Source organism: Cydia amplana, chromosome 13 (assembly GCF_948474715.1).
Source record: "Cydia amplana chromosome 13, ilCydAmpl1.1, whole genome shotgun sequence".
In the NCBI taxonomy this organism is placed as follows: domain Eukaryota; kingdom Metazoa; phylum Arthropoda; class Insecta; order Lepidoptera; family Tortricidae; genus Cydia; species Cydia amplana.
In genome coordinates this window covers 7,659,278-7,679,358 of record NC_086081.1, presented here as the reverse complement: position 1 = coordinate 7,679,358, position 20,081 = coordinate 7,659,278, and the positions used below count along the sequence as shown (strand labels likewise).

Below are 20,081 nucleotides of genomic sequence, written 5' to 3'. Positions count from 1 at the left end.
GCGATATAATATACATATAATATAAATAAATACGAGTAAATATTATTTACTCGTGTCGTAGAATCTGGTTTGACAGCTAAACCGGATAGCGTAAACAAGTACGTTTTATGGTCATTGTTTTGTTAAACCGAGAAGTTATAATTTCTTTAAAATGTTAAGCGCCATCTAGTTTAACAGTTAAAACAATTCTACGATATTAATCCTGCGAATCATTTGCTACTTGCAGCATTTGTTTGTACAGTCGACGTCAAAGATTTCTTTACATTTTTCACCTTATTACAGCGGCGCAAGATGCATAAAAGTAGGCATATCTTTGATCTGTCTGTAGGTACCAATGGAGATTATTGACACATATTTTTTCCATCTTCATTTTATAAATATTTTCATAGGTTAGATTTATATTCTCCAAAATATATATATCATATGACGAAGGAATGATAAACAAACAAGTTTTTGCTAATTGGACGGCTTATATTTTATAAATTAGTGTCGATGTTACTAAATAACAAATAAATTAAATTGCACTAAGTATAAAGGCACTGCGTTACGTGTTGTCTTTATTATTATCTATCACAACATCCGTAAGACTACCGCGTCTCGAGTCTGCTTCTTCTATACTGCTACCACTTTCTTTACGAACACGAGAGAATAATCTTGGCACGGGTCCACTGGACCTCCCCGGGCCTCCAGGGGCCGGAGAATACCTCCTTGTTTTAGGCTGGAGGGTCTCGTCGACGCTCTCAGAGTAGGTGGGAGGGGGCTGAGTAATCATCGTCATACGGTTTTCTCTAGCATTTGCAGCTGTTTGAAGCTCTGCACCAGCTACAACCGTAGCTAATGTTGGTGTGAACTGCGGAGCTGTTCCTCTGCCGGATACTCTTCTTCTTCTAGGACCTGCCGACTCTGTAGCTTCGGGCGGTGGTTCGGGTCTGCATTGAGGTATATCCGGAATAGGTGGAAGTGTGAATTCTGGTCTTATTGAACCTCGTCTCCTAGTCGAAGCGGGCGGTGGAGCGCCTCCAGTTAGCAAGTCTAAAATACCTGTAGGTTCCATGCTACCGGTAGAACTGCCAGGGCCAGGAGTCTCCAACATTGCTAAAGCGCGTAGCAGGTCGGCTACGCTCGTTTGTTCTAATACTTCTACTTGTTCCGTCTCGGGAAGACTAGATAAGTTAACGTCGGGATCGAACATACTACCGCGGCCCCGCTTAGTTTTTTTCTTGTAATTCTCCAATTCACTATCAAAATTATCGTCTTCATTATCATCCGAGAATAGACTTGCACGTCCTTTTCCTGTTCGCCTTTGATACTCTTTAATACTAGCTTCTAAATCGCTTGTTGGTGCACTAGAATTACTAGCTTTGTTTTTACCAAATGTGGGGAACAAGCTTAGTCGACCGCGACTTGTTTTATTTTTATAATCTAAAACTTCTTCAGAATTCTCTGGTATAACGTCTTCTTCGTCGTTTTTCTTAGATTTTCCAAAGGTGGGGAAAAGACTAAGACGTCCTTTCTTTGTCCTATTTTGATACTTTTGAACTTCTTGTTCATCTATTGTATCATCATCATCGTCATTATTTTTAGGCTCACTAAAATCGAACGTAGGGAATATACTTCGCCTACCCCGCCTTGTGCTCTCTTTATATTTATTAGCCATGTCTTCTTCGGGATCACTGAAATCAAACGTTGGGAATATACTGTGTCGGCCTCTTTTTGTTTTCTCTCTGTAAGCTTGACCAGCATCTTCATCCGCATCTTCATTAAAATCGAATGTAGGAAATATACTGTGCCTCTTTTTCTGTTGATACCTCTTAATTGCAGCTTCATCCTCGTCGGTTTCTTCAGAAAAGTCAAATGTAGGGAAAATACTGCGCCGCCCTTTTTTCGTTTTCTCTCTATAAGCTTGAGCTTGATCGTCATCCTCATTTATATTAAATGACGGGAAAATACTTCCTCGTCTCGGCTTAGTGGTAACGTTTTCATTAACTCCCTGGGCTATGCTGACTCTACCCTTCATGGAATTCTTAATATAGTCAGAAGGATCTTCAGTAGAACTTGATTTTCTGAATATTTTTGATAATATACTTTTAGGTTGTGTTTCCTGGACAGGATTGACTGTGATGCCACCTTCAGGGAGAGATAGCTTGCCTGTCCTAATATTAGCTTCTTTTCTAAATTTATCTGCTGTATCTCCATTTGTCCAGGTTAACTCGTGATCTATCGTAGGAACAGAGTCTTTCTTATAATTGGGAACGGCTACGCTGCAAGCTCTATTCCTTTTCGGTGAATTTCTAATTATATCTTGGCCAATACTGAATACTGGTGGTTTTTCACTTGCCAAAATGTCCTCATCGTTAAACATGTGAACGCCTCTTTCTTGCTCCTGTGGTTCGAATCCACCCAGAACATTAACAACTCTTGCTAATAACTCAGCTGGTTTGACAATAGCAGTTGCACTGAATGTTTTATCTTTATCTATTCCAAGTAAATCTGTATCTGATTGAATTCGTAAAATATCTCTAGTTGATAAGTAAATGTTCTCGGAGTTAGCTCTTTTCCTTTTGGTGATCGGACCTCTTGGTTCCACATCGTAGGTTAGATTAGGACAGCTGGCACTTCTTATTAGACGAGGCGCTGTATCTACGTACACTGGCTGAAATAAAAAAAATGATATTAGATAAGTATAAAAAAATAAGTGAAGTTGAGAAAATCTGTTTTTAGGCTACGACCAAATAAGTATTGGACCATATAATCATGTGTACGGTTAAGGTAAACCAGTGATATTTAATTACAAAGTGTGAACATTACGACTTTTTCAAAACAAACCAACCTTTAGTTTTATTAGGTTGGCTTCGTTTATGATCTTCCTTATCACGGCCATATCCTTAGTAAAGCCTTGAAGGATCTTATTTTGTGTTGATTTGAACTGATTGGCGAATTTTTGCTCCAAGCGATGGACGGATTCTGATCTCATGCCGCTGGTGATGAATCCCAGCAACATCACGATGTAGCCGAGGCCGAAGGTGATCCAGCAAATTAAGAATATTTGGTAAGTGATGAAGTAGCCGTTTGCAAAGCCATTGTTGACGGTACCTGAAAATATGCTACGGATTATTGTAAGTAAAGAGAAGCCATTTTCTGTCGAACCCGCTAGGATATTATAAGTGTTTAATATAAAATTGCCATGTCTAAAACTTTTCAACTATGCTTACAAAAGCTCGTAATTGAGCTGAGAGGTTATACTTCAAAATGGGTATAAATAACTCTAACTGAAGAAGCCAATTTTAGACAAAATAGGTATTGAAATAGATAAAAACAAAAACAAAGCAAAAGATGGCAAAAGTATTCCAGAAATGTTAAATTATTTTTTTGTTTATAGGCTTTGGTATTCCAAAGCTTTGTTTTTATATTTTGCTGACTATTTGTGGTACCTAAGTATGTATCAATATGATACTTAATTATGAATTATATATCAAACTTTTGGACGATATAAGTTGTTCTTCTGGACTACAGTTGAGTAGTCTTATGGAATGTAAGGGAACCCATACATTCTACGACTCCCTCTTTCCGTACCTACAGACTCTACCGCTCTCCATGTAACTGTAAACTTGAAAATTTCTTCATAATAGTTGGAATAGTTACCTGCAACTAAATCACCAAATCCAATAGTAGTGAGTGTAACGAAGGCATAGTAGATAGACGCAACGTAGTCCCACCCCTCAAATACCACGAAGATACAAGCGGGTAGGAAAATGAAGAACAGGAAACCTGGGACCAGATACAGGAAGATCTGACCCAGCATGCCAAGGTTATGAAAGAAGTAGCCCAAGTTGTTGGCTCGTTTTTCGTTCCGTCTTTTGTATTTGCGATACACTGAGATAAGCTGAAATTTGAAGAATACATAAATTAGAAACAAATGGTAAACTTGACAAATGACGACCGTAAATAGCTTTGCTCGTGTTTTGTCAAAGGCGTTATACTATTTAGGCGTGATTGCTACTATTAAAATTACTACCTACTTGCAACAGGTTATGGAATCCTGTCGTTATTTTAGTTTTAAGATAACGACAACAACAACAAGGCGGTATATAACAAGTTTTGTTAAAGTTCATCATCGTTAATATTGTGAATTTGTAAAGACGAGAATTTTTCATAAATTGATAGCGAGTTAAAATAAATAGAATACAATCTCACCTGCAATCCGAAGTATTCGCCAAGGTTGGCGAGCAAGATACCGTTGATGGGGATACCGAACAGGCCGTAGAAGATCATGAGAATGCGGCCGAGATGAGTGGTTGGCGCCAGGTTACCGTAACCTGGAAGCCATTTAAACAAACTTAGAATTTTTTATACGATGCGAATGAAAATAAGATTACATTGCAGGCCGTGAGCTAACATAGCAATCGCTTACGATCCGTAGCGATCGAAACGCAAATGTCACTGTCGCACTAATATGGAAGAGTGATAGAGAAGAGAAACACAAAGTGTTTCGTTGTCGAAGCGTTAACGATTGTCATCTTGGCTAGGTCGGCTGATCATCTGATGGTAAGTGGTTACTATGGTTTATGGGTGCTAGGAACTCGCACGACTCTTTAATAATATGTACACTCATTTTTGGCAGAACCCCAGACTGTAGTCTCCCAAGAAAACCTTCGCAGGGAAGAATCAAGGTACGTGTGGTAGGTTAAAATCGTTCCTGTGGGTTGGACTAAGACACAGTTCACAAGAAGGCACGGCACCCTAGGTTCCGAAACAGTAGGGTAGAAATAGGGTTGCACTGGGACACTAGGGAGAGAGATTAAGGGAGAGAAATAACAATTTCCTTACCGATGGTGCTGACGACAGTGTACGAGAAGAAGAAAGAGTGGTAGAAGTCCCACTTGATGGGCGGTTCCGCATCTTCCGTGGTGTAGTTGAAGACGCTCTTGCCACAATAGTCGGAGAGTTTGCGGAGGATGACATCCTGCTTCTCAGGGTCGTTTGGAATGTAGTTTTCGTAGAGGAGATCTGAAAATATAAAGGAGAAATTTTGAAATAGATGCCAGTGTTACCTTCTACATTATAGTTTGTAGCTTTCTAGTAGAGCCCGAAGGCTTATCCTATTGTCTATTGTTCAGTAAAACCGCACGTGCTACTTACCTGCAAAAAAGGGTCCTAATTATTATATTTGGCACCTGAGCGCGGGCTAGTCCAACGCTCAAAAAACCAGTGTAGGTGCGCTCTCCGATAACGCGCCTTTGTTACGCATCTCGATGACACATTTTAGACTGGTTCTGTAGCGTTCGACTCGCCGGCACTCAGTAACCGAAGTACCGATTTTTTATGCAGGTGGTTGTGGCACGTGGCACGAGCGGTTTTACTTAACAATAGACAATAGGATTAGCCTTCGGGCTCTATTAGAAAGCTACAAACCAGTACTCTTGATTCGAGGTTACAATGTTATTTTCAACTGTCAAATTATATCTGAGGAAACTAGTTAGTGTTCTACCAAGAGGCCAATTCAAGCTTACACTGTGACATCAAAACTGGCCTCGAAGGTAAGTTTTAGTGCTACATCCAGTACTTATAGCACTCCTGTAACTTAATAGCGGGGTCAGAGTATACCGAGTGCTAAATCGAAATTAAATTTAAAATTCTTGACATACCTACGATACGTGATATTAGTAACCATCTAAGTTAAAGTCTATCAATAGACGTATCAATGCCGTCACTCCTAAACAATCAGGAAATGTTGGTCACTGTAGAAATTTGCATGCGCACATGTCAAGCTCATCAAGACAAACGATCGTTACGTTTACTTACTGACCATTTAAACTAATTTCTTCTCATTTAGAACATCGCTTGTTAAAATATTAATATTGCTGAATATTCCATCTAGTCAATACCTACTACATTTTATTACAATATAATAATATGTATGTTTGGATGACAATGAATGACGACGAGAGCTATGGATTTTTTTGTTATATGTTTGGGTTTTACTATTTTAGTCTTTTAATATTGTTTTATTAAAAGTTACATAAATGGCCTATATTTTGTAAGGAATTCGTCTAAATGTAGTACGGTTGTACTAAACCAAAGTAGCTTAATTAAGTAAGCAGGTACTTACTCGTTTGTACAATTATCAAACGTCTAGCGAACAAAAAAGTAAATATAGGGCAGTAATTAGTAATTACCTACTTCTTGCACTTCTTACAAACGACAATTTTACGCGTGGTTCCACACAAATTAGTCGAATTCTTCGCGGTGATCTGAATACAATCAATTCTTTGACTGCTTTAATTCCTATAAAAAACCTGCAGAATCTCACTGTTTACAAGCAAAAAGAGCAAGTTTTTGTGTGGCCTTGAAATGGAAAGTAGCTAGATAGAATGACTTCGGATCATGAAGCCATTCAGAACGTACAAACAGCAACACTCTTAACTGTCCATCGGTGAACCTTATGCCTTTAGTAACAATGTTTACGAATATTTTGCCAGTTAACAGTGTGGGCGATGGTACATCAGCGAAGTAAAGTCTATTTTTTATTCGGTAGACTAAAATGACGTTTCATAGTATGAAATGACACATGATGTTCATACTATGAAATGTCATTTTAGTCTACCGAATAAAAAATAGACTTTAGTAACTAAATAGATTACCTCGATAAGGGGACTAATAAGAAATTTGAAATTGATTGAAGCAAATGCTTGTGAACCATGCGTCACTAGAGGCGATGAAGTATTTTATATAAACAAGAAACAAGTGTTTTGATGATTAGATTTTTTCAGGATTAACAATTGTATATGTAGTTCAATTGTTTTATCACAAGTGGGTATAATTTTCCTTCGCATTCTTAGCTGCATCGTTTTCGTCTAAAGGCGATGCGATGCTTGAAAACTACGCTCAATATCAAGCGCATATTTCATACACAAGTGTTTAGATAAAGCAAAATTTCGAAGACTAAATATTCTATAGAACGTATGTTTACTAGACACGCGTCATTACCCAAAGTATTTTCCAGAATTATTGAATTAAATGCCGTCAAAGGGTCATTTGCGGTCACGGAAGTAATTATTCAGATTTAATTCTAAATGTCCCATTGATCCGTTTTATAGCGGTTCGAAGGAGTGTCTTCATTGTCCTGTGATTACCATTACTTGAACATAAAACCTATTTACGATATTGTGCTGATTTCATTGTGGTTTTGAGGTTGCCGTCACTGTCAAGAGCAGCATGAAGGACGTTAGCGAAAAGCACGCAAATGGGACACCGGCTTCTTTCAATTATTCCATTTGTTCGTTGTCGGAGAATTTTCCAAAAGTAATCATTATTATTAAATTCAGTATTAACTGAATTTAATGATCATTGGTTTGTTTGGAACGGGCATGGTGCTGATTTGCATTTGCAACCACCACTGTATAGTGTGCATGACCCTTAAATTGCTATAGAAAAAAATAGAGTAGGTAAGTAAATGGAAAGAAGTGTGGCGTCAGTTATTGCTTTAATGCAGTTGGTCCTATCCTTGTCATAGGGTTTGATCTTCACATAATAGTATTTTTTTCCACGTGTGAATACTGCGCGTTGATGCACATAGCTAGGTAAGTTTTCTTTGCATTTATTGAACGTGCTACCAATGCAACTGTTTTTTCACTAGGCGGCCTTTCCTTATTTACTTTTACTGCTCTTGTAATTATTAACATCGTGACATAGCTATAATTACTTGGTTTTCATAATCTCTAGCTGTGTTTGCAAAAGTTATTGCTTGATTGTTTCTTAAATTACCGTGTTGACGTTCGTTTCGTGACATAAATAGTGCTAGATCGTATTTGTTTTCAGTAGGTACTAATTTAAAATTGACTAACTGTATTGTTGTAAGCGTATGGTGGATATTATCTACCATATGGTGGTAAAGTAGATAAAGAAGATGTTTGACACCTTTTTTCCAATTATTGACACCAGACTGCCTTCAGTATAGTCCTTCACTGGAAATATTACTTTTTCATTTGTCATGCACTGAAAATGTTTTATTTTTTATCTATGAAGGCGGTTGACAATGATACATTTCGGTCCTAGAGAGTTTTGCGGCTGTTTTGATGTTTAACTATCGACTCCATAAATACAATCGTTTTACCCCTAAATTGTTCAGTGAAGGTAGGTACCCTTCAATAAACACTATACCTACTATAAGTCAACTTTTAGTAATATATTTACTTTCCTCGTATTCGAAATGAAGAGTAGTGTGTTTAACTCGGGTGAGTTTAACACACCCAATCTGACTCGAAATATGTATATCGGTAGGTATTCTACTCGAAATATTTCGTCGGTAATGGATGCTTTTCATCCCTTAGTTTACTAACTCCACTATTATCTTATTTAGTAACTTTAGGTTGTCAATCCGTTGCCGGCGTGACAATTATACTTTTATCAGTCGATGATTTTTTTTGTAAATTTTACCAGGAACTGAGATCAGACACGTTAATTTACCCATTGGGGACATATCAACGGCTAATTCTGAAAGCACGACGCGGCCTCAGCCGTATTTGCTTTGAGTCTTGACGCTCGCGCGACAAATTGTGCTTACATTGTCAATTAAACTCCTTTTGAATCGTTTAGCATCGCAGTTGCTGAATATTTTTACTATATATATTTTTATTTTTAGAATAGTCGTTAGCTAGAATTTTCACATTACGGTTAGTATGTAAGCTACAGAGGAGTCTGACTTCTCTTCTCCTGCAAACCTATTCGTTTGTATGTTTTAAACAAAATTATAAATTTTAAACAATTCTTAAAAGTATTAAAATATTTGTATACCTATAGTTATTATGATTTGGTTTACAACTGTGGCAATCGGTATGATTTAAGGATGACTCACGCTAGACCGGGCCGGGCCCGGGCCGAGGTGCCCGACATATCATTTTCTATGACGGTTGATCGGTGATCACGTGGTGCTTTGCATAGAAAACGAAGCGCTGGAAGCTCCGTCCCGGCCTGTGATTGCTCTGAATCCAGCCTCAAGTGCCTAAGGCTTATCTTTTCTTTAAAATATATTTACACAATACATTTAAAAAAATTTGTTGTAGGTAAACGAGTACTCTTATAAAGGAAGGGGTTTAAAAACTGGCGCGTTCATTGTTCCTTTACTGGCAATTTTTAAATAAGGACTATTCGTTCGCAAATTTCGGATTCGCACCATTCGCTATCTTCAAAGTGGAAAGCCTAATTTGAATTCTGGTCAGTGCTAAAGCTAGCCTAGGACGTTTTGCTGTACTGGCCTCCATTTTCCTTATAACTTCCTTAGGTGACAGCGGAATTTTAATGCAGATCTATAAATTTCCGTGTAATCTTCGATTGAAGATCGGCTTGCTGCCAATTCCAAAAAAAATGCGATACCTACTTAGTAGTTAGTTATACTGCCAACAGGATGATGACAGATTGGTAAAATAATGAACTAAATGCTCTTTCTGAACTGTATAATTTGAATACCAAAATTCAATACCCCGAGCCGATTCATATCAACCCACAATGTATACCTAATCATAAAGCTAGGGATCGGACGTTCGGGGAATTGGACATCCCAGGGATTGAACGCCATTGGACGCCAGAGGGTCAACCGCGAACACCGTAGTTCGCAAATTGCGGGCAGCTATCTCTTTTATTACAAATAAGGCGTAATTAGAGCGACAGAGACAGATGCCCGCAATTTGCGAACTTCGGCACGAGGTTTAGTGGTCGCACTTAACTTAATATTAAATTGTACTCTTTATATTATCAACTAGGTTGCTTGATACACCCAAACAGTTATGATGTATTCCTACTTATTTATAGAATTTAATGAACTTTTACTGTTCTGGTACTCTAATTTCAAAGCGATAACCCGTAGATTGAAGAGGAACATTCATTTTCTAAGCAAATTTAGGCCAAATAAATAGGGGAACTATTTGTGGATCGTAAACCTACAGATTTAATTTATAGTTCTAATGTGTTTTAAATAAAATCTGCACAGGTTTCCACAGGATGGCACTTCACTTTCAAGCTCTGTCAAGCTCATTGCCAAGTCTGTCCGAGTTATCGTGGTCCGACACTAGTAGGCACGGTATGACGGTAGGTAGGTACATACGTAAAGTATATCAATATAAGCAGTTCCCTGACACCACCAAATTATACTTCCTCATCTCTGTGGGTATGAGTTTGTGTATAATTTATTTAAAATTTTCCCTATTCCACATAGACCGACCTACTTAATAACTTGCTACCATGAGCTCGCTTGTGAGGATATATGCATACTTTAATATGGCAATAACATTATTATTATGTAAATGTTATTGTTTTCTTTAATGTATATCACTATCACGTTCGTTTAAGGCATCATTTTCCTTCAACAAAAAGTCAGAATCAGATCTCGAGACATGATAACCTATGGAGTTCAAATGTTTATAAAAAGGTCTTGCGTATGATAGATGTTTTAAATACTTACTTGTAACAAGAAAATCAGATGGACATTTTTTTTACTTAACTCACTAGCCTACCCGTTTAGTTTCTAATTGTCTCATCCTGACGCCGGACTATCGATAACGATTAATACCTACTGACAGCGATGGCCGAATGCCAAAGTACATCATGGTATTGAGGGGTAGGGCTCTAATTATAATCGTCCACTCACTCCAATCCGGGGCAGTTTTGGTAGCCTGCTAAATCCCCATCCCCAATACACCCAACAATTGTTCCACGGAGCGGCGCCAAGTAAATTTAGGGCGACCATGTTTCCGTTTGCCGGGCATATCAAGGCCACTTTGGATAGGTGAGCGTCAGGTTGCCCGAGGATATGCCCAATCGATGCCACTTCCGCGTGGGTCTCCCGTAACGTAAGTGAGCGTTTGTATTGTAATCCTGTTTCCCCAAAGGAAACGTAGGATTTTCCTTAAGCATTTGTTCACAAACACTTTTCTTATTAGGTCGCGGACGAACCAGGTAGGTAACTAACCACAGATACCTATTAAAAAACACATCCGCACCACATTTTGTACAGAACCATCTACCTATAAAAATATAGGTTATCAGCTAACCACAGCTGCCCATCATCCAAAAAGTGGGAACATACAATTTTCGTGATTTCAGTATTCCTATATATCTGTTATATTGTATTAAGTATGTGGTCTGTGGCCCTTGAGTAGGTAAAAGCTATTTTGGTGTGCATGTGAATTTGAAAAAGCATCCTGGGCTCTCGAAACAAAAAGGAAGTACCGGGTGTTCGATGAGTTAAACACGCATTTTGAATTTTCCACACGTTCACATTATATCATCACACCATTACATGGGCTAAATTCAGGTCTGTGTCACTCAGCTATTAATCATGACTACGTGCTGTGTATTGGTCATGTTTCCTTTGCCTACGGGGGCAATATCCTGTCATAGAACAACAGATTTGTTTCTTAAATATATATTTAATTGTTTGTTAACAATTATTATAAAAAATATCGGAACAAATGAAAAAACAAGAAAAAGCTTTCCCGTTTTAAACTGTTTTTAAATAAACTCAAATATTTGGGCCGTTTGGGGTTGAGACAATGGGGCCTTGGGGGGAAAGCGCCCACAGGGTGAAGGGTTTTTAAGGAATATAGCCGCAGGTTGGTGGAATTGACGCGTGTCCAGAGGGCTGGGTCATATCTAGCACAGCGAATCAGCATTGCCATACAAACGTGGCAATGCTGCCAGCCTTCTGGGCACGCTGCCAATAGATGGCGATTTGGGGCCGATTTTTTATCTACCTATAGATTATTTTTATGCTTAGTTTTTTAATTTTAGTTTGTAATTTTTATTCTAAGGATTTTTATTATTTGATTTATTAGTCTTTGTTCAGTGGATAAAAATTACACTTCAAACTCAAACTCATTTAAAGTAGGTAGAAAACAAAAGAAAAGTTTCCTCCTTTCGCTAACCCGACAATGTGACTGACTACATAACTTTAGATTATTAACGTCTAATTACAGTCATAAACATAAGTTTTCACACGAATTGACGTATGCTAATCCCTACATTAAAATATATGTGACATATTTAAGAGAATGTGATGCTATTTTCAGTAATGACTGCGATTTTAAAACATGAGTTAGGTTTGATGTGAAAATTTAAATAGGTAGTGACTGCATTTTAACTGCCGGAGTTACAATAGTCAATGCATGTCATTTAAATAGTAATGCATCGTTTTCCTGCATTTCTCATACCGAGTGAGAATTTCAAATGTATAAAAAACAAATTAACTATTTAAATAGAAGAGCCAACTTGTTCTTAGGGATTACGGCGTTTGAAAACAAAAACTACATTCAAAGATTTTTAATTCCTTTGTTAAGATTGCCACGAGACACGGCAGGTTATCCTACTGTATCCATGAAAAAATTGTAGACCATAGTTTAAGTTGCAAAACCATGTGTATTCGATCAATGATAGTAGATGCCGGTTTACACATAAACAAATTGTTTCCTACAAGATTATTTAGTAACTTGAAGGATATTTATTAATTGTACCGAAATAATTACAGAAATAAAATAGAAAGAAAATTAAAAATTAATAAAACTAGTAAAAGAAATTTCTACCAAACTAGTCTGGGTGTCTGGCGACCTACTCGTACGAGCTGGCGCATTTTTTGCAGAAAAACTCAGCCTCACTGTGCAGAGGGGGAACGCGGCCAGCGTCCTGGAAACAATGCCTCAGGCAAATTTAGGGCTAGATTTATGATTTATTTATTTTGTTATTTAATCTCTGTTTTATTAATAAATAAAATAGAAATATTTTTATTCGTAAACACAAAGACAGACGAGACAAGGTTTAGACCTACCAATGTTTGTTTCTACCTACCCAAGATAAGGAAAACGTAGAAAGAATAAAGTGCCTCATCTCAACATGTTGATGTCGGCTTCCAGCGCTGATCTTCCGATGAGGCCATCAAGGGAAAATAATCACGGCAGGTAACACAAACAAAAAGAAACACAAAAAATAATCATAATTTCAGCCTATATACGTCCCACTGCTGGGCACAGGCCTCCTCTCATGCGCGAGAGGGCTTGGTCTATAGTCCCCACGCTAGCCCAATGCGGATTGGGGACTTCACATGCACATTTGAATTTCTTCGCAGATGTATGCAGGTTTCCTCACGATCGCGGAGGATTGCCGGAGGTCGCGGGTTCAAATCCTGTCTCGTATCAATGAGTTTTCGGAACTTATGTACGAAATATCATTTGATACTTACCACTAGCTTTTCGGTGAAGGAAAGAAACACAATTTAAACAAAATAATTTTACACAAAACCTATACAAAAAAAAAACATTGCCAGTTTCTTTCATTGTCCTACGTTAAGTATTAGGATGATAACAACATGAGTAAGTATTTGGTATTTTGTGGCAGTATTTGAATTTCAATAGAATAAATGGATTTTCCTTAATATATTTATGGTGCCTAACTACTGAGGTAATTTTAACCTATTAATTAGATCAAGCGTAGAAACAAACAGCGGTATTGAGTCATAAATTAATGCATCCACGGTTTAAGGGTGGCATTCCACCTGTCCAATTTCTTTGTCCAATGTGTATATATTTGCATCTCACATTTGGCTTAGTGAGAGAGTGAGACGCAATGCACTTTAGACCAAGATATTGGACAGGTGGAATACCAACTTAAGGGAACCTCGACAAAAAAGAAGAAGAGAACGCTGTGATATCCCTCGACAGTTTACAGACACTCATTTTGTGATTTTGTATTAATACCTCTCGTGGGAAGCGCTGCGCTGGTGGCCTAGGGGTAAGAGCGTGCGACTTGCAATCCGGAGATCGCGGGTTCAAACCCTTAGTTTTTCGGAACTTATGTACGAAATATTATTTGATATTTATTTAGGTACCACTCGCTTTTCGGTCAACGAAAACATCGCGAGGAAACTGTACTAATCCCAATAAGAAATAAGACCCAGTTTCCCCTCTGGGTTGGAAGGTCAGATGGCAGTCCCTTTTGTGAAAACAAGTGCCCACGCCAATTCCTGGGATAATCGTGGCAAAATGCCGGGACAACGCGAGGAAGATGATGATGACTTCTTACTTTGTTTGTTGAGTTTGACGTACACCTAGGTGATTCAGTAGACGTGAGCAGGATCAACCCTAAAGTGTAGGTAAGTACCTATCGAATGCCTTCAGATCCAAAATTATACGTTACATTATAACGATTTTTTGTAATTTTAAGGCGGATTTGGTAATGCGCATAAATAGTATGACGCGTAGGAACACAACCACCCTAGCGATCTCAGACAGGAGATAATTTGGCTGAAGAGCCATTAGATGAGAGACAACATAAAACATGTTGATGTGATGAAGCATTTCGTCTGGTCATACAGTGGACTTTCTACACATTAGTACCTTATTATGGCCCAAATAATAGTGACATAATTACCTATTATCCAGTCGTCCTGACAATAATGCTTACATAAATTTGACTACTTAATCGTATGGCCATTTGCGTCAAAACATTTGAATCGTCAGAGTTTTCCCTCTCACTCACTCGATTAGCAAATGCCAGTTGCAAAACAAAGATAATCCCCGCTGTACAAGGAACAATGATCAATTCAATAAGTAATTAACTGTTCGTTTAGCGATTATACACCGTAACATTGTAGTGTAGCAGTCTAGTCAGTCAGCAAAATCAGTATTTTGAAAAAATCTCACATAGTAAGCACTATAGGTACTGAAATTTTCTACTGTAATATACTCGTATATAACGTAGATTATAGACGTACAAAATGTAAGTAGCTGAAGATACATTGTTTTTGAAAGTTGAGCTTTTGGACAGTAACAATGGTGAAAAATTGAAAATCTAGCGTACTGGTGCCTAGATAAATATATAAATAAAAGCCAAGTTTAATGAACATATTTTAGTTTTCCTATGTTGACAGCTTTCTTTAGAGACAAATGCTAAAATATATTAAATTCCTAAAACTACACCAAAATATCTACTTGGAACGCGAGACAGAATATCAATGATCAAACAATAACAACCAACTACTTTTACAAGAAACGCCTGCGACTGAATGCTATTTATTAATTTAAAAGTGGAAAATATTTCTGTCTTGGGTGAGACTTGAAGAGCCAAAGACCGTGAGTTCAAGTCTCACCCAAGACACTAATTTTTCCACTTTAAAATTTATTCTAAACCAACTAATTTGGCTAATAATGTTTAATGTGAACACTCCTTTCAAAAGGTTTCACTCGTTATAGAGATGAAGTACATATCCTAATAATGTGCTCCTAATTGAAACATAATGGACATAATGGTGTCGTTTATTGGCAACACATTACCTAGTCTGATTGAAGACTCCAGATATGGACTAATAGGAATCAATTAAAATGTTAAAATGTGAAAAACATAGCCGATTATAGCATAAAAACAATGTTCTAAAGCGGTTAACAATAGGTTATCGTTATTGCCACATTATGCCTAAAGTTTGCAGTCCTGACTAAAATTATGTATAGTACCTATATAGTGCCATAGTACATACTCGTAATTAAACAGTCATGTGCACAGCTAATAGCTACCTAATAACAAACTTCAAAAACCGCCTCTGCTACAAAAATATTGCAACTGCTACAAAAATATGAACATATTTTAGTTCACAGAAAAGCTAAAACATTTATTTAATCTTTATTGCACAACAAACACATGAAGGTACAAATGGCGGACTTAATGCCTTAAGGCATTCTCTACCATGTCGGTGGCAAACAAAGTACGTATGACCCAGAGCTTACGGTATATGGGTGAACCGTACGGTGGGAGGAGGTTACCCAAACATGCCAATCGCTTACGCTCAGTAGCGATCGAAACGCAAACTGTCAAAGTGATAGAGAGACACAAAGCGTTTCGTTGTTGAAGCGATAGCGATTGTCACCTTGGCTAGGCCGCCAGGACGGCCAGGACCGCCGTCAAGCCCTACCCCAACAGAGGGTGCAAAGAAGAAGAAAGTACTATGCGGTCCCTATGGATGCGTGCACAATTCTGCCCTGCTAATAGTAAGTGCAGTACTTGCATGAAAATCATCGTTTAAATAAAGAACTTATTCAAAGAGAACAAGATAAACAATTGCATGACTTTTCAGCTGCGATTACTGCATATGTTGTTAGCACGGCAGAATTTGTCGACCCTTTTAAACTTGCACTGAGTTGCAGTTGTGTGTCATGTTTAGATGTTTTGGCAAATAATACTGTAAAAATAATAACAAGACGAGAACAGATGGAATTACAAATTTACAACGCACAAAACGCGGCAGTAGAATTTTATTAACACTGAAAATAATGTTTGTTTACGTGTCATTTATGATTTGAAAGTCTTATTAACACGTGAAATTCTTTGTCTGTTTTGTAGTTACATACTGTGAAATTTTAATTTTCCACGAATTTGTTATTGGTTTAATTGTAATGGTGATAGTGTTATGTTTCCATGTCTGGACCGCGATTATTCAATTTGCCATATGCATATTTGCTGATTTTGTGGCAACTTTTTGATACGAGATCCTTTGTAGGAGTATTTTATGCTTTGATGTTGGTACTATACTTTAAATAGCAAAAAATTACAATAGGTATCTGGGTTTTTAACTCAACAGAGTTTTTCAGACTCTTATTATTAAGTAAAAGCTAGAATCTGTTTTATTAATTTGTTAAAAACCCGAGTATTTTGTAGATACTTGAGTCAGCTAACTCTCTAGAATTGTTTATTAAAAAAGTGCAATTGTATTGTAAAACTAATGTGTAAGATACACGAATCATATGATAACGCCTATTTTCTTTAAGTACCTATTGTTATTTAGCTAAAACCAAAAAAAAAAGTTGACGGATTCTTTATTCGTAGGATTGAGTCTTTTTGAGTTGCGCTTAAAAAAGTCTTAGTTAAATTAAAACTCCACTTTATTAAGCGCAGAGCCTCGTAAAAAAAGTCGAATTTTTCAAATTTAGACACGAAAGACTCGTGTTCCTGCCAACACTAACTGGGAGTAATGAAAAATTAATCAAGATCAGATTTTTAAAACTCGAACGCCGGTTCGAATCGCGTGCGCTGCATAAAGCCGCAGCTAAGACAACGCTATTTCTAATACTCTAGTTAATTGTACGTAGTCAATTGATTGTTGCCAATTGGCGTGTTTTTTACCCGGTCGTGGAAATAAACACAATGGGTGACACAGACACACGCACCGATGGACGTGGGTATTGAAATGATGCTTCAGGAAATGGGAAAAGTTGATGCACTTTTCATTACCTAGGTGCTTAAGTTATAATAAGAAAAAGAAGAATTTGAATAAGATTTTTTTATAAAAAAAAATCTGATACATTTAATGGCTGGATCTGACTCATGGATGATCCTTTAAGTAGGTATTAGTTTTAGGTAATATTTGGGTTTCCTTATGTATTGTGAACTTTGATAAATGTAGCTATATATACTTATTTATAATAATATAGACACCAAGGAAGATTTTGTTTTCACCCAATTTATATTTTTGTAAAAACGATACATTTTGAGGGTTTATAATGTTTATTTTTTATTTAAAACCCTAGTCAAGACCAAGTAAATAATTCCATCTTGTTTTTAACCTAGGATCTAGGATAAATTTGCAATTTTAAATTGAACGGATAAAAATAAACACATATAAAATGCCTTTACCGTTTAACTCCTTTTAGAGCCAGCTCTTAACGAGATCGATAGACAGGCATTTCATTGCGAAACGGAGTTGCATCAGTGCAGAAGTGGACAGATATCATGAAGTGTTGCATTTAATTCACTTATCGCTGATTAACTACTGGTCACATGTTTTATATAGGTAGATATAACCTTATCCTATAGTCGCCCAGAGGCCTATAAAAAGGTCTCTCGTTCCATTCTAATTTGAATCTTTATTTTAACAAATCAAAATTGCATTTGACTTGGCACGTTTTGACGTTTGGGCGGCTAGAGGTTATGGCTTGGTGCTTGGTTATATTTAAAAAAATGCAAGAGATGGAACGCCGAACGAAAAACTTGCTAGTTATTTTTGAATATTATGATTGTGTATTCAATTACAAACACTACTTCCAATAAATTAAAATAAGTGAAAATTGTATGTGATTTAATGGTGTTATTTTATATATAAATATTAGAATTAGGAAACAACATCAAAGTATAAACTAAATTAAACTTGGATTTTGTTTTTCTCGCATCTGACTAAGCGAATTTATAGGTACCTACATATATTTATTCTTGAAACCAGGAGCCGTCTGTTAAGTAGATACGTTAGCGTTAATTTAATTGTCTTTTGTTTAAAGTTGTTATTTTCTGTCTACGCGTAGTCAAGATGTCACGTCGAGTACTTAGGTACTAATTTTCTAGCATCGATATGTGGAATCAACTAGTTTAAGGCCACCAAGCGAATATGAATACTTATCGATACTTAATAGCCCACTTACTTTGGATTTCTAGTCTTTCCAGTTTGTCTTCTGCCCTCTGCTGCAGCTCCAAGGGACTTTCTATGTGGTAGAAGATGCTGGCACCAACTAAGAGATATACGAGATGAAGAGCCAGCATACACGCTAGTTGCTTCTTGGACATCATCTTGGTGAGATTTCTTATGAACTTGCTTCAATAAATTAAAGTACGATCACAACCAAATAAACTTAAATACAAATAATCACAGACAATCCATAACATCCATTGCGAAGGCAATTTCTAATTAAATAAAACAAAACTGCCTTTAAGCCGGACTCGTCCCCACATTATAAAATCCTCAAGCACGTAAACACTGGCACACGAGTTCGTAATTCGATTTCCATTTTGAAAATGGAACAGTTTTCCGAACGGGCGTTCGATCCGAGCGTTACGAGTGATCGAATGATTTTCCCGACGCGTGCGCCTGCGACTCTGCACTTCCTTTTTTTATACCCGCTCTAGATGTTTGACAGACGCCTCGTATTAGCTCGCCGTAAAGGATAATAAGTAAGGTTATTGCCTGCTATACTATATGTACCACAATTGACGTGACGCAGTGATGATGCTAGTTGGGGGAAAGATTTTCGTTTACTGCCTGTGGATTAAGTGGATTTTAAATTTGATAAAACTCGTCTCAGAGTTACATCATGATACTGATACCGAATTCCTTCACATCTCTGTCGGTAAAGCCTTTCAATGTCTAACATTGACATGCAAAATTTAAATCCCGGGCTCATCTTAACATATATGTCATTTCTATGAGATTCTCGCAAATTATAAAGAACAGTACAAAACTTTACGGTTAAATTTCTTTTATAATTCATGATTCTCTCCTGTACCAACACGTATTATGTCTCTGTTTGACTTGACCCATTGATTGACTAGTTAATGCCTTTCGGCATTAAGTCCGTCATTTGTACATTTTTCTTTGTTTGTGCAGTAAAGTTCAATAAATAATAAATAATTAATAGCATCGTTCGCAGACGTTTTTGCTTGTAAAACATTAATAAATAAACGATTGACTTATACATAACAAGAAGTAACATTTCCAAACAAATAAAATAGAAAACCAAAGAAAATTTGTGAGAAATAAAAAACTAAATATTAAGTATAGCGAAAACATAATGTTTCCCTTTATGTATTCTAACCAGGGATGTTGCGAACATCCGCATCCGCATCCGCAACCGCGGAACATCCGCATTATTTTCAACATCCGCATCCGCATCCGCATCCGCATCCGCATAAAATCGATGCGGAGCTTATGCGGATGCGGATGTCGAACAAGTCGGTACAGGAACGTCTTAGCGGCGGCGTAAGTGCTAGGTAATTTCGTCATTACCTATAACGAAATCGTCTAGATCCAGAAAAGTCGGCGAAGTTACTGTTTATTAAATACTAGCTGTGCCCGCGGCTCCGCCCGCGTGGAATTCGGTCTGTGTCAGTAAGCTAATTCATCCCTAATTTCTCTTTCTCTCCCCTGGAGGCGGATCTTGAAGTAAAGTTGACAGAATAGATGGATACGATTAGCGGACTGAAGTCCAGATAAAATATTTTACAATTAGGTAGGTACTTACCACTAAACAAAACTACACTCCAAAACCAATAGTTTTTTTCGCCCT

At 37.3% G+C, this 20,081-nt stretch overlaps 1 protein-coding gene and 1 long non-coding RNA gene across 2 annotated transcripts in view; both read right to left on the bottom strand.

Moving 5' to 3' along the window:
• LOC134653453 (uncharacterized) overlaps positions 1 to 20,081 on the bottom strand; it is a 180,580-nt gene that overhangs the window by 115,595 nt on the left and 44,904 nt on the right. The gene's annotated exons all lie outside the window — the stretch shown is intronic.
• Positions 464 to 19,144, bottom strand: LOC134653398 (uncharacterized). Its single transcript, XM_063508733.1, has 6 exons — positions 18,444 to 19,144; positions 4,828 to 5,007; positions 4,195 to 4,316; positions 3,643 to 3,883; positions 2,831 to 3,093; positions 464 to 2,653 (listed from the first exon to the last, which is right to left on the bottom strand). The coding sequence occupies exons 1-6, from the start codon at positions 18,586 to 18,588 to the stop codon at positions 545 to 547; spliced, it is 3,060 nt and encodes a 1,019-aa protein (XP_063364803.1). The 5' UTR covers positions 18,589 to 19,144; the 3' UTR covers positions 464 to 544.